Source organism: Epinephelus fuscoguttatus, linkage group LG11 (assembly GCF_011397635.1).
Source record: "Epinephelus fuscoguttatus linkage group LG11, E.fuscoguttatus.final_Chr_v1".
Classification (NCBI taxonomy): domain Eukaryota; kingdom Metazoa; phylum Chordata; class Actinopteri; order Perciformes; family Serranidae; genus Epinephelus; species Epinephelus fuscoguttatus.
Window position 1 is genome coordinate 39,769,655 of NC_064762.1, and position 15,606 is coordinate 39,785,260.

General features: G+C 40.9%; 1 protein-coding gene across 1 annotated transcript in view; it reads left to right on the forward strand.

Moving 5' to 3' along the window:
* The window catches only part of adgrf8 (adhesion G protein-coupled receptor F8), a 122,970-nt gene extending 111,620 nt beyond the window's left edge, over positions 1-11,350 (forward strand). Inside the window, exons 24-29 of the mRNA XM_049590641.1 lie at positions 1,000-1,170; positions 3,363-4,748; positions 6,471-6,512; positions 8,335-8,385; positions 8,476-8,542; positions 10,534-11,350. Of these exons, the coding sequence (XP_049446598.1) occupies positions 1,000-1,170; positions 3,363-4,748; positions 6,471-6,512; positions 8,335-8,385; positions 8,476-8,542; positions 10,534-10,592 (1,776 nt within the window). The 3' untranslated portion in view covers positions 10,593-11,350. The remainder of the gene's footprint in view (positions 1-999; positions 1,171-3,362; positions 4,749-6,470; positions 6,513-8,334; positions 8,386-8,475; positions 8,543-10,533) is intronic.
* The last annotated feature ends 4,256 nt before the right edge of the window (positions 11,351-15,606 follow it).

A 15,606-nucleotide genomic window follows, 5' to 3' on the forward strand; every position in this document is an offset into this window, starting at 1 on the left:
TTGAGCAAACTCAGGCATGGGGCCTCTGTAAATATAGTAGTATCATCTTCAAAGTGTACTTAGATTTACTTAAAATCTCTCAATGGTGGAGCTTAAACTTAACTATCTTGTAGTGCATGAAAAAGTTCAAATGAATTTATGAATGGATTTAACTACTTCATCATACCGCAAGATAGTTTAGTTTAATAATGAATTTGTTGGGGCGGCACGGTGGTGTGGTGGTTAGCACTCTCGCCTCACAGCAAGAGGGTTGCCGGTTCGATCCCGGGCGTGGGACCCCTTCTGTGTGGAGTTTGCATGTTCTCCCCGTGTCAGCGTGGGTTCTCTCCGGGCACTCCGGCTTCCTCCCACAGTCCAAAGACATGCAGATTGGGGACTAGGTTAATTGGTGACTCTAAATTGTCCGTAGGTGTGAATGTGAGCGTGAATGGTTGTTTGTCTCTATGTGTCAGCCCTGCGATAGTCTGGCGACCTGTCCAGGGTGTACCCTGCCTCTCGCCCGATGTAGCTGGGATAGGCTCCAGCCCCCCCGCGACCCTCAAGAGGATGAAGCGGTTAGAAGATGAATGAATTTGTTGGTCATGTATTTGGTGTGTGTATTATCTGAAGTAACCCGTATGATGTCAGAAAGATATAGCAGAATAAGGCTTCCCTCCCACGTCACTGTTTACATCACACGCTGAGCTACACATTTTGTTATGCTCACGCCCCCCATTGCCCCGAAAAAGGCGCATTCTGTATAAACAAAAGTAGGTAGGCAGCATTTTGCCGCACTTTGCTTTTATACTGCCAATGCTGAAAGAAGACTGACTGGGCTTTCCTGCAAATTTGCACAATTCCTATCTAAAAGGGGCTACTGTGTCACACTGCACCAGATCTGTACTACTCCCAGTTGTCAATGAAATCCAAACACAAAACACAGAGTAACTTTAATTTGATGTTTGAGATAGTGTGTGATACTAACACTTTTGTTTTGTCTGTTTGTTTTAAATCTCACAGTTCTTGAATAACAATTCCTTACCAGTATTCTTGGACCAACTCAGCGAGGTCACTGTCAATTTCACCGACAAAGTGGTTGCATCTCCTTTAGACATCAGTGCCATTGTTGATATACTCAACAATGTAGCCAACGCGTCACTTGCTATCCCAATAAATGAAACTTTAATGGAGGTATGTGAATTAAGTCCGTTTCCACCAAGCAGTCCAGTTCAGCTCAGTGCAGTTCAGTTGTGTTCGCAATTTTTTCGCTTTCCACTGTCAAAAGTTGTGGATGGTACCAATGGAACTGTTCTCTACCATGCACCATTTCTGGTCATCCCTCTGTTGGGGTATCTACGCTGCTGTCTGTTGATTGGTCAAGAGCGGACAGTCACTCTTGCTCAGGGCTGATTATGTAATCTCTTTTCATACAGTGGCGGGACTTACAAATATGAGTAAACTATAACTAGAAAATGAAAGGATGTTTTGCTGCTTTTTGCAGCAGCTGTAGACTCAGAAATAACATAATTAACTGGGCTGTCTGCTGGCAACTTTTAAGGTGAAACTTTTAAAGTTACTCATGAGTTGATGAAGTGAATTCATCAACACACCACATATTTCAACATGACAACTTTGACCATACATTAGTTTTTATTGTCTCTGATGTCAATGTCAATGTCAATGTCAGCTTTATTTATATAGCACCTTTAAACAGCCAACGGCCAACCGAAGTGCTTTACAGTTAAATAAGCAAGAACAACAACAACACACAAAAAACATTTATACAGTGAAATATAACAAAGGGAAAAGGCCAAATAGAGGTGAAGTGAAGAGAGCACCAGAGTTATGTGCTCGCGTTTCTTTGTCCCAGTTTAGGAGACGGGCTGCTGCATTCTGAACAAGCTGCAGGCGGTTAAGCTCTGATTGCTCAATGCCGACGTACGCAATGACATACACTTTTAGTGATTAGTGGATCTTTAAGAGTTTAAAAAGATATATTAATTCCGACCAGATTATGTGAACTGCATATATATTCTAATCCTCACTTGGAGAAAAAAAGCGCTACAGAGCATCATTGCTGCGGGCTATAGGAACACTACACCCCTGTGCTTGCCTGAGAGGGACTGAATGCACAAACCCACTATTTTTGAATATTCCATCAACAGTGTTTGACCAGTAATGCATTTCTAGTAATGCATTACAGTAATAATATTACTTTTTCAAGTAATGAGTAGCGTAACTAATTACTGATGTAATTTCAAAAATAATATTACAGTAACACCAAAGTCAACCAACACGTCACAACGATTCTTTTCTTATCACCCCACTACTGAACTGAAACACATCAGTGGACTCATTTTTGTGATCGCCATGCTGCACAGGCATGTCACAAAGCATCAAGCCAGTTTGGAAGATGAAAACACTTACCTTAGAGGCTGGACATATTTACATTACTTTGATTTTGTTGGGAGGAAAGATGATAAAAATACTGCTGCTGAGGGTAGTCAAAAACTCTTTCCACTGTGAAATACACATCCTCAAACCTCTGGTCTGAAACACCTACTATGAATAACAGAGCAACAGTGTGAAGCTCCAGGAAATCCACTCCACCAAAGGTGTGCCCTCCTCATTCGTGGACATTGGCTGTAGCCCTACATTGGCTAAACAACCAAAACTGGATTTTAATTGTGGGCAGCTGCAGCTAGAAAGAAGTAATGTAACTGATGGTTGGATATGTTGAGGATGAAAAGGTTGCTCCATGAGTGACTCTCCATCTTTCAGGCAGAGCCTTAGGAAAATACCAGTCACAGACAACTAAAGACCTCCAGGTAAAAATAAAATAAAATAAAATAAACATTCACACAGAGGCACACATTTGAATTTTGTGGAAGTACACAATTACTAGTTTAAAAGGGTGTAACGGAAATGTAACATAACGAGTAGTGTAATGAATTACTTTGGGCAGGTAGTAATTACTAAGGTAATATTATTACCTTTGAAAAGAGTAATGAGTAATATATCACATTTTTTGAGTAAAAGCCCAACACTGCCCATCGAGAGAGACTCTCAGTCAAGCCTGTTCTTTTTTTGAACGAGGTGCAGACTTCCCTGTGTGTCAGAGGTTCAGAGGAAATACAGTGAGTGCCGGATGGAGCAGTGAGTGGCAACAACCTCATCCACATTTAAGAGTACTGTTTGCAGTGAAAACCCTAAACAGACCTAGGGTCTAGGTACCATGTCTGAAGGGTTACTTTAGGTTCCAAAGGTACCATACTGAAAGTGTTTGGTGGAAACAGGGCTACAGTCTGCTAAGGTTTACACCTGTCTTAAACAATATACACTATCTTTCACATGATCTAATATCTTCTTTCCCTTCAATATAGGATGTCCTTTTAACTGTAGGTATCCTCACCTCAAATAAATCAAGGGACTCATGGAACTCTCTAAACGCCAATGACACCAGAAACATCTCGGAAACAAGCAGCCCCACAGCCAGAAGCGTCAGCTCAACATTATTGCAGTCTGTTGAAGACATAACAAAGGCCCTTACCAATGACTCCTTTAATATTGACACACCTTTTATTCTCTTAAACAAAACCACATTCACAGACACTTTTAATGCTGATACTGAAATCTTGGATTCAGCCGTGGAGACAGACATACCAGAGTCTGATGGAGAAAATAAGTCCATCACTGTGATAACATTTGCATCAATGGAAAATGTACTACCTGCAAGAGATGAAAACAATTCAACCTCTAACTTCATCAATGGGAGAGTTGTACTTGTTTACTCTGATGGAACTGTCAATAATGTTTCATTCACTTTTGATATTTTAAACGATACTTTGAAGAAACCTCAGTGTGTTTTTTGGAACTTCAGCCTCTTTGATGGTCTCGGGGGATGGGACGATGAGGGCTGCGAGCTGGTAGACGACAACAATACTGTCACCTGCAACTGCAACCACCTGACCTCGTTCTCTATGCTCATGTCACCCTTCAGTCCAAATGACCCTGTGTTGGATTATATTACCTACATTGGAGTTGGAATATCCATGGCTTCCTTGGTTATATGCCTCATAATTGAAGCTGTCATATGGAGAAAAATAAGAAAGAACAACACCTCTTACTTACGCCATGTTTCCATCGTTAACATCGCTGTGTCTCTCCTGATTGCAAACATTTGGTTTATTATTGGAGCAGCCATTTCAGAAGCAGACAAGAAAGACCGATCAGCATGCAGTGCGACCACATTTTTCATCCACTTGTTCTACTTAGCCCTGTTCTTCTGGATGTTTTCCTCAGCTCTGCTGTTGCTCTACCGCACAGTCAGTGTCTTCGAAGGGTTGTCCAAAAATTCTATGTTGGCAATTGGTTTCTCTCTCGGCTACGGGGCACCCCTCATCATTGCAATTATAACTATAGCTGTAACTGCACCCAACAAAGAGTACATCCGTGAAACTTCAACCCAATTGATTTGCTGGCTAAACTTCGACGATTCCAAAGCTCTACTGGCCTTTGTGATCCCTGCACTGTTAATAGTGGCGATAAACCTTATAATACTATGTGTGGTGATTTACAAAATGTTGAGGAGAAGGGCTGTGGGAGACACTGCACAAGCAGCTGAGAGGAATGTTCTGGTGGTCATTATCAGGAGTTTGGCTGTCCTTACACCATTTTTTGGATTAACTTGGAGTCTGGGAGTCGGAACTATGATCAGCCCACACAACAAAGGAATCCATGGTTCATTTGCATTCTTCAATTCACTGCAGGTAAAAGGGTAGTTAATAATACTGATCAGTATATCACTGTATACTGTGGTAAAATTATTCTATGGATTTGAATACTGGCTTTACCTTTGTTACTGGCTATGTTTACATGCACACTGATGTTCCACTATATTCCAAATATGACAATATTCTGAATTTGATGCAGGTCATGTAAACAGCATATTCTATTTTAAAGCTCTAGTAGGCAACATTGTTTTGGTATAATTGAGTAAAAATTTTATAATATCCTCTAACCATAATGTAAATCAAGTGGTCTGAGACAAACAATAGGTTTTTGCACCTCACCATGGCTCTGTGTTCAGCCTCTAAAGAATCAGTATCGTGCCGATGTGCATCAACCAATCAAAGGTCAGTTCAGACCACTGCGTTCCTATTGGCTGTTCGCGTTCCCGTGCCGCCGGCAGAAGGGGAGAGCAAGCGGCAATGGCGAACAGTGCACCAGGTAAAATAGGCTACAACTTCCTACACGGCTAAACCCAAAAAAAGTAAGACAAAACTTGGCTCCCCGGAGCCCCGGAGGGAGGGGAAGGGTGAGGTGGGGCCGGGCCCGGCTGGAGGGTGCGAGGGTCGGCCGTGGGAGCGGAGCCGAGGGCTCTCCACTGAGAGGGAGAGCCGAGCCTCGGGGGTATGTGCGGGGCGGGCTGCTGCGCAGTGAGGGAGAGCTGAGTCTCGGGAGTATGTGCGGGTCCGCGAGGGAGGGATGGAGAGGGCTGCTGCCGGGAGAGGGAGAGCCGAGCCATATGTGTGGGGCCGCAAGGGAGGGATGGGGCGGGCTGCTGTGCGGAAAGGGAGAGCCGAGGCTCGGGAGTATGCACAGTGAGGGAGAGCCGAGGCTCCCAGAGAGGGAGAAATAGAACCCAGTAGGATAAAATACTCGCGTGCTCGTCTGGTAGGAGGGGCTCAGGTCGGAGACGAACAAAACCTAACTCAGGTGAGACTCAAAAATCAACCGTTTTCAGGCTTTCTACCTACTGCAGCTTTAATATTCTTAATCAGGCCTTCTTCTGAATTTAGCATTTTTCATATAAGAAGTGGGGTATTCTGATATTATTCAGGTGTTTTATAACATTATCTAGAAATGTATACAGCACATTCAGAATGTGCACCTCTTGGGGTTTTAACTGTAGTTTGCTACACACGGCCTCTTGTCTCTCTGAGCATTGTCATGGATACGTTGTACACAAACCAACTCACCAACAGTTTGTAAGGCTGGTGTATAGATGCATGCCCAAAAGAAAAGCCCACATTTCTGATCTGGAGGAGAAACACATCAGCTTTTAAACATTGTGAGAGATTAGGATATCAGCAGGTTTTTGGATATGCGCCAATATTGCAACTGCAGTCTTTTAACAAAGGTGGTTCAGAAGAAAGAGGGAGGCTGAGCTCATACAGTCCAGCAAATCTGCCCCTAGAAAGAAACTGAAAAAGTCTGGTTTTAATGCAGAGAAGCTAAATAACAAGTGGCTCTAGCCATTCTACTTTTTCATATTTTGACACAATAAACAACATATTAGAGCATGGTAATTTGAGTATGCACAGTTGTAAGTAAATGGGAGTACTAGTGGAATACTCTTTTTCATTAGCTATGTAAACAGCGTAGTAGGAATATTGTCTTTTTTTAAATAAGGGCAAAAACTTCAATTTTATGAATGTACTCAATGAAGCTCTCCTAATTGATGCTACTCTGTGTGTCTGTTGTTGAAGGGATTCTTCATTTTGGTGTTTGGAACGCTGTTAGACAAAAAGGTATGTATGTCTCTATATTCAAAAGTTTAATAAACTGCTGACTTAATCAATGTATAGAATCCACTCACAGCTAGAATCCACATTTTTCATTTTTCTGATATTGCGTTGCTGATGTTTATTATATCAATTTGCTGCTGAAAAGTAGACATAAAATAATTAATTTGATGAGCTCACCTCTAACTGGCTAAATACTTGTAAGGGTGTACCCCAGGGTTCTGTCTTGGGCCCATTGCTATTTTCAATCTACATTAATAGTCTATGTCAAAATGTGGATACTGCCAGCCTTCATTTTTATGTGGATGGTACAGTCATTTATTGTGCTGGGTCTCTCATTATGGAGGCTGTGGTCAAACTGCAGACTGGCTTTAAATGCTGAAAAACTGTGATCATGTACTTCTCAAAAGCAAGAAACAAGCCTGTAAACACTCTTGATGTTCTTACTGCACGGGAAAAGAAGTTACAACTAGTCTCTTCTTAAAAATATGTCAGTATTTGACTCGATAACTCCCTTTCTTTAAAACCTTAGGTTGATCATCCTCCTAAAAGGCTGTGGCTGAAGTTAGGGTTTTATTTCAGAAACAAGTTTTCACCATGAAGGCCAGAAGACAAATAATCTCTGCTATGTTTTTACCAGTTCTGGATTATGATGATTTGTTGTACATAAATGCACCTGCATTTTAGATACTGCATATCATAGTGCAGTGAGATCTGTTACAGATTGAAAAGCCCTCAACTACTGTGCACTTTATTCCAGGGCTGGTCACTGATATTTGTTCATTTGTAAAGCCATACTGGGGAAACTCCCGTCATACATTTGCACCGTGATTGAGCAGAGATCTGGCTGTAGTTGTTGTCTGACATCTCAAGATCTAGTCCTGAGCTAGAAAAAAAAAAAAACTTTTATGTGCTCTGCTCCCCTCAGTTGGCATAGCCTTCAAAAAGATTTGAAATAAAACTGGTCTCTCTGCCTGATTTTAAAGGGCAAAAGAGTGAATGATTCGGATGGTACTTGTGACTGTACTGCCCTCGCCGAGGTGTAGCAACCCCAACTAGGCAGTGAGTTAAACTCTCCTATAGTCTTGATTGGAGTTTATTCAATTTCTCACATGTGATGACAATGAGACCATGAGACATTGATTGCAGTGACTGTGCATGGTATTTTAATATTTCTACATGTTACTGAATATCTTATCTCTGTAATTTATTCTGGTTATTGTTTGATCTCAACAGGAGTTACCTGGTTAAACTTGGGTTGAATAGAAAACAAAAAGAGAATCTCCAGAGAGTATTAAGCAGATCACACTTAAGGACATTATAACAGTAACTATTTTGACTTTACTGAGATCTAGAGATAATATCTTCATTTTAAATCTTGAGTAAAAGCTCGCACAGACTAAGCTGACATTCAGACTGAAATTGCACTGCATTTAAAAAGAAAATGTATCTGTGGATGTAATGTCAGTGGTTCTTGTGGAAAAGTGAAATATCTATGAGTCTGAAGGCTTATCAGCAGGCCTACATGGAATCTGTGCCCGCAGAATTCCAACAACACCTGTGCAGATTTTTTCCGACAATTCAAATGAACAGAGATGCTATTTTGTCTGTCACATTAGAAGCCTCAAAACATTCCACTTCATTCTTCATTCTGTATCACTGCTGAAAACAGTAAAAATAAACAAATAAAAATCTGCAGATTCCATTTGGATTTGCTTACCAGATGCAAAACCCTGCACAGCAGTTTAGAGAACTACTGTATGTGAACTCCTGACCCTTTGAACAAAGTTGATTGAGTTTTGTGTGTTCATTTTAATTAACTTTTCAGGTGCGGACAGAAATAGCAGCAATATCACAAAGTTCCAGAACTGGGACAAGGGTAAGAACAGGTTTTTAAATCATGTCATTTTTTTGTTAGCAGAATCCAATATTGCACTTATTTATGTTTTTGCTTTTATTCTTGTTTAAGAGCACCAGTGCTGGAACCTCATCATCAAGTGGATTAGGCTTTTTCCGAAACTGGAGAAGAAGAAGAGGTATAAAAACATTTTTTATTATTTGCACTAGAGGCCTTTGTTAACCCCTCCAACATCAGGCTGCCAGATGGTGTCCGTTTGAAGTGCCACCAGGTCACAATGTAATTTGAGGAGCTGGAAAGTGCCCATAGAGACCATTAACCCTTTGGTAGATGGGTCCAAAAAACACTAGACTTTCCTTCAGGAGCTAGGTGTTTGCTTCCAAACCATGATTTTTCTTTCTAAACCTAACCACCTAACTGCTTTTGTTGTCTAAATCTAACCACATGCTTTTGTTGCCTGAACCTAACCATGTACCTTTGTTGCCCATACCTACAAATGCCTTTGTTGCCCATACTTAACCAAGTGTCTTAGCTGCCTAAACTTAACCACATGCTTTTGTTGCCTAAACCTTATCACACACATTTGTTGCCTGAACCCAACCACCTGCTTTTGTTGCCTGAACCCAACCACCTGCCTTTGTTGCCTAAACCTAACCACGTGTTTTTGTTGCACAAGGAAATACATTTAAATATGAGGTCTTTAAGCAACATTGTAACTGTATTTTGAAAAAGACATTTTATCTCAAGAGCAGATAAATAGTCTGTGAAACTGAAAGTGTAGTTTGAAAAGACACAATGCAGGTAACAGGTGTAAGTAGACAAAGCGTCCCAAAACATCAACAGCAGATGCACCCAGGATACTTAGCAAGTCATATGTAAATGTGAAAGTCTACTGACCAAGCAGTGATATTTTACAAGTTGGGAGTGAGAACACGTTGGCTTTGGCGATCATCTGTCTTTTACTGTATGCCACTAAGTACGTCAAAGTTTTCACTTTTATGATAAAATATCTTAACATTTGTCACATGTATTGACAACATTTTGGTAAAAACATTTATGTTTCTTAGAGTAACTTAATGTGTTATGTAAGGTGGTGTTCCCCTGGTTTTCCATGTTGTGCCACCATCTCTCACTTTCACTTTGTACAGTACTTGCTAATGTCCTAATTAGCAAATGTTAGCAGGCACACTAAACTTAGATTATGATTGTGCTAAACACTGTTCATTACATTGTTCAGAATGCAATTACTAGCTCCACAATAGGAAAACTAGTCCAGTCAACCACTGACTTGTAATTTCATATTTTAGATAAGGGCCATAATATTCCCCACGTAGCAGAAAGAACTGCTGTGGAAACAACCCAGTGGCAAAATGGCTGAAAATCCTCCATCACTAGCAGTTACATCTAAATATAACCCAAATAAAACTATTATAATTAATTCAACTTATTTCTTTGTATGGACATGACCTACACTGCAGTCAGCCACCAGGGCGTGATCATGATGTTTTGGCTTCACTTTTGGGGAGCTGTAATGATGTCCATCTTTATATACCCCAGGGATGACATTTTTCTGGAGGCCAACAGGAAAGTAAGCGTCACCTTGGATCCCTCACCAAAAAGCCTATGGGATTTTTCCATTGAATTTTGGATTATTGTGGAAAATAAGCTCTGTAGCAAACAAACGTTTAAGATCCTAACATGTTTTGTCCAGCAAGATAACTTTTATGATTACTGAAGCCTTAATGCAATCGCCAGAATTAAAAAGCTAATGCAGTTAGCAGTTGCTTATTGATTTACATAACCATCAGGCTCAGGTTGTACAGATTTTAGGCACATGAAGCATTTGAAGATACTCCAAGAAAGAAATGACAAAACAATAAGAAAAAATCTAAAAAAACCCAAAAAACTAAAACCCATTTAAAAAACCTACTGACTTCAAGACGAGGGAAACAGGAGTGCTAAAATGCTCATTTCACACATTTCCGAGTTTTAGGACACATTCCTGGGGCACTCTAGGGGAGATCCATCTTAGACTAACACAGTGATACTAAGATGTTAACAGAAGATGTTAACATGCTGACCTCATTATTGAACTCAAAGCTTACTATTAGTTGTCATATTGTTATGCCACAGACTGAATCACTTTGTCACTTTTGTTTTGTTTTTCAGATGGTTACAACGTATCATCCACTGCTTCTGGTGTATCTCACTCCTTCACCAACACATGACGAACTTTACAGACAGCTGGGGTCAGTTAGAAAGGCAAACCAGCTGTTTGAAAGTTGATTTAGTTATTAGATGTATGAAGGATAGATCTGAAGTCTACTGTAGCATTAGTCAGGCTTGATTTGTGGAAAATCAAAGATATCATTAATACAGTCATATCTTGAAAGCTGTATTTTATTAAAGCACTGCTTAGAATAACATTATGTTATACACTCTTGCAAGGATAGAATCGTATTTATTAGTGTTACATAATGAATGCTGGATGTACATTATTAATTGCATTGTAGTAGAGCCTGCTAATAATTGTTTTTGACAGTCAGATTTTATATTTGATGTCTTGTAAAAGTGAATACATTTGCACTTTGCAGTGTGTGTGTGTGTGTGTGTGTGTGTGTCTGCGAGCCCCTGGTGGGCAAAAAAAGCATTATCGAAACTAATCTAAAAGAATTCCACATCATTCCGAGCAACTGGAATCACATTGCGCTTGATAGGCACTCCTGGAAGACATCTGCTGCACGTCACAAAGCTGAACTCTGCCAAGCCGCAGAGATAAAGCGAGAACACTGCAAGGAGAAAAACAGGCTCAGCCACAAGCACCACCACATTCCCCTGCTGACAGTGTGCCAAAGTATGTGGATCTTGGATCGGCCTCTACAACCATCTGGAGACACAACCCATCATGGGGGACGGTCATATTTGCCTCAAGTGACCACCAATGATGGTGTGTGTGTGTGTGTGTGTGTGTGTGCATTGTTTCCCCTTGGGCACTTACTTAAAATAAAATGGTTTGTCTTGGTATCTAAAGGTATTCCTCACATCATTTTCAAACAGCAAAATGTGAACAAAGTAGATGCAAAATGACTCTTGGTTTTGGTTTACTTTGCCAATCAAATTAGTTCGACAAGGCAAGGCTGTCTTACACAGATCAGTGATCTTGTTTACTCAAGGTGTGGCATCACAATGACAAATTGACTTGGACAGGCCGATCAGTCAAATGTAATTCCAACAGGTGTAGGGCGTGCCAGGGGTTACCCAGAGAAAATATAAGAAGCTCCTTTTTGATATGGAGCTTCTTCTGCTAATCCAGCATGCAAAACCACACACACACCCACTGTCCACTTTCCTCCTTCCAGATCTCAACCAGTAACCTGCTGCAAAGTCAGTAACAGGGTAGGCATAGTGTAGCATTATGAAGGCCACACCGCAAATTATTTCCAGGGAGTTACAATATGTACCTGTATTATTTCACAATAGATGACATCATTATATCTGAGGGACTGCAACTGTGATATTAAGCCATATTCAGAATTTTATTGTGAAATTCATACGCGTAAATATAGTAATTTTACAGAAATATACTGCTAAATATTTAACATGGAGTTGAACTGTCAGATTACAGTGAAATACAGTTATTCTATGGGAGTATAATGCTAAATCACAGTAAAAAAAAAAGTTATAGTTAAAAACAGTAATTTTACAGGAACATACTGTTATAACACAATAATGTAATGGGCTTTAACTGTAAGGTTACAATTGAACTGGGTTACAATTGGGTTTTACGTCTGATAAGCAAACCCAAATGGAATCTGCAGATCTCTATGTATTTATTTATTTTAATAGTTCTCAGCAGTGATACGGAATGAAAATCTGAAGAATTCAGTGGAATGGTCTGAGGCTTGTAATGTGACAGACAAAACAGCATGTTTGTTAATTGGAAATGTGGAAAAAAATCTGCATAGGTGTTGTCAGAATTCTGTGGGCACAGATTCCGTGTGGGCCTGCTGATAAGCCCTCAGACTGCCAGTAGTTTAGTTTTTGCATAGCCATCATGCCAATGTAACTACATATCCATTTTGTTTCTATTAGACACATTACTGTCATATAACAACATGCGCAGTGTGCGATATGGATGTTAAGGCTGGGGGAGACAGTTTTCATTAAAGGAACAGCAAAATTTGAAAATACCCCCTCCTGCAGCTCTCCCCTCTTTGTTGTAAGCCCTTCCAACCAGACAAACGTGCAGATGCACACGCTCCATACAGTAACCTATAGACATATATAGTCTACATAGACATTGCATTGTCTGTGTCAGCCCATTGTGGCACAAAAACAAGACATATATTTATATTTATACATACATATATGTATATATATATATATATATATATACATACATATATATGTGTGTGTGTATCTTGTCTTTGTTTTTGTTTTCGTCATGTATATCTACATGATTACAAGGACCAGCTGAAATACACCCTGACCACTGGAATATCAATAAAATGACAGTAAACATGGAACTAGGTTTTCTGGATTCAAAAAAGAAAGAAAAAAACCCATAAAGTTTATTTTTCTCAACCAGTTGCATTTTGACTCATGACACATTTTATACTCAAAGATTTACCATCTAAGTGTGGTAGGAAAAAAAGTTTTGTCTCTAGTTCATTATAATCTCGATATTTAGGCTATAATCACTGCAATGGCGGTTTTGGGCGGGGGCCAGCAGGGGCCAGTGCCCCAGTAACTCCAAGTCCGACTCCCCCTGTGGCCCCCCCGCCGAGGAGTCGGAGGGGGAACGCAGAACTAAATTGTCTCAACAGGTTGCCGGTTGGACCACTTAAAGAGGCGCACCCAGTGAATCATGCAGAATACACCACGCAAGAAGGAAAAGGGCCTGAGTTTTCTCGTGTTTAAATACAGTTTCCCATACATTGACTAATTTGCCCTGCCACAGTCTCCAAAAACTGGCCAGATATAAAATGCCTCCGGTAAATGAACGTCACTCTGTAGCGCACCGGCTGGAGCGCCTCCTGAGAATTCTTCGGCAGCCCCCTCCCTCACCCTCCCCGGCCTCACCACAGACGTCGCTCTCCTAGCGCTAATGTGAGCCTGAGTTGATAGAGCAGACCGCATTTCTAAGCGGAATGCTAAGGAATACTGACATCCACTTTGTGAGCATTCTTGAAAACACCCAGAAAACATCAGTAGAGAATTGTGTGGCTGTATTTAAGACAACTCTGAGCCTGCACAGCAACACACAGCACCACTGAGGTAAGCTCTGAAAACTTTTTCCTTTTCATTTGACTCATGCCTGTCACATCATGTTGATGTAGCAATGTGAAATACGATCCTCATTCCGAGTTTTCATGGGTCTTTTATTTTGAAAATCGACCGGATATTCTCGTCTTTTCTGCGCCTGACTTCCTGTTTGACTCATTCGGTCTGTGCAAATTGACGCGCCGTCAGAAATAGACCCGGCGCGTAATTTTAGCAGAGCGGAGCACCGAGCCGCTTCTAGGCCGCGGCTGGTGGAGCAGCTTCTTAAATGGCTGCTATTATAGGGTAACCATATTTTGATTTCCAAAAAAGAAGACACTCGGCCCGGCCACGACATAGCCTACTTAAATGATACTCGCGGTTTACTCAAAGATGCCTTATAATTTTAATAGGCCTATAGCCTATTTAAAGTTTACATGTATGGATAGAAAATTCAGTTATATTACAAAATAATATCTCTCTAAGACAGAAATTCAGATAGGCCCCAATAGGGGACACATAAACACACTAGAGTGTGGTGATCCGAGCCCGACAGGTTTTTGGTCAAAAATGTAAAAATTGTATTCGGGCTCGGGTCGGATTCGGTCAGCTTTCAGTGAAAATGTAGTATAAAAATAAATAAAATCCTATTGTCTGTCCTGTTTATTGCTTGGGCACTGTTATTTACGTGACAACACCTGAAACGCTGAAAATAAAATAAAAGAGGGAGACAGGTGTCTCCTATTTTATCATATTTTGTTAATTTCTCCCTCTCCCCTCACTGGAAGCGTCGGACCTCCCGCCTCCCGCTCCCGTCTCAAACACAGAGGTCTCCCTCTCTGCTGAGCACGCCCGGCATGTTAAATAGCCTGTAACTACTGTGTGACACAAACTCAGTGCTTTAGTAATTAAATAACGTCGGGCTCGGGTCAGGTTTTGACAGAAATATGCGGCCCGTGCCGCACTCTAACACACACACACACACACACACACACACACACACACACACACGGAAAACCGGTCATTATCATCAATTTATAACCCCCCCCCCCGGACGCCCTGGATGGGACGTGAAAAGTGGACATGTCCGGGCAAAAGAGGACGTTTGGTCAGCCTATGCTATTAGCTCCGGCACCCGCGCCTCGGCAGGATCGCGCACGCCACGGATCCAGTGGGTTGCCATAAATGGACCTGTCGCAGAGGCATTCAATTACCAGAGGGCTTTTGAAATGCTCTGATTCAGGGTGCTGTACTTGCAAATCGAGAGGGAGGGAGGAAAGCAGTAATTTGTGCCTGTTTGTGTGTAATTTATTTGAATCTCACCTTTTGTTTTCCTTTCGTTTTGCGTATTTTGTATTGTGAGTGTGAGTTTTAAAAGAATATTTTGTCTGCACATGATTTTAAATATTAAAATAGCCCTCCAGAGGCAGATCAGTACATCAGTCATTTTTCTTTTGATTACTGAAACGTTTAACCACTAATCCTTAGCTGTATTTTAAGTGTAACCCTTCACCATAACATACCACTAGTGTTTTTACCAGTAAAAACAGAACATTTTTCACACATAAAAAGCACAAAGATGTTGAAATCTAGGCATATTCTGCCATCATAACTTTGCTCTCAGAATTCACCAGATTGATGCCTTTAAAGGGACATTGTGTAACATTTTCAGTTGTTTATTGGCAAAAATTGATGTCTGCATTCATAAATATGTCATCACTGGTGTACTATTACCTCCACAAATAATCTGACTTATTCTTGTAAAAGGAGAATTTCGGATTTGTTTGTACATTGTGTGGGTAAGTTGTCTGGGGGGTTCCATAATGTTTCGCCATCTTGAAAATACACCCGCCAGCAAGGGAAATACAGCCCCGCCTTTGGCGTTTTCATTGAGAGCCAGGCTCGCACTGTGTGACTGAAAAGCTGAAGGGGAGGAGCAAGGGGCGCTTCGCTACTACCCCAGCAAATTTGAAACAAAGT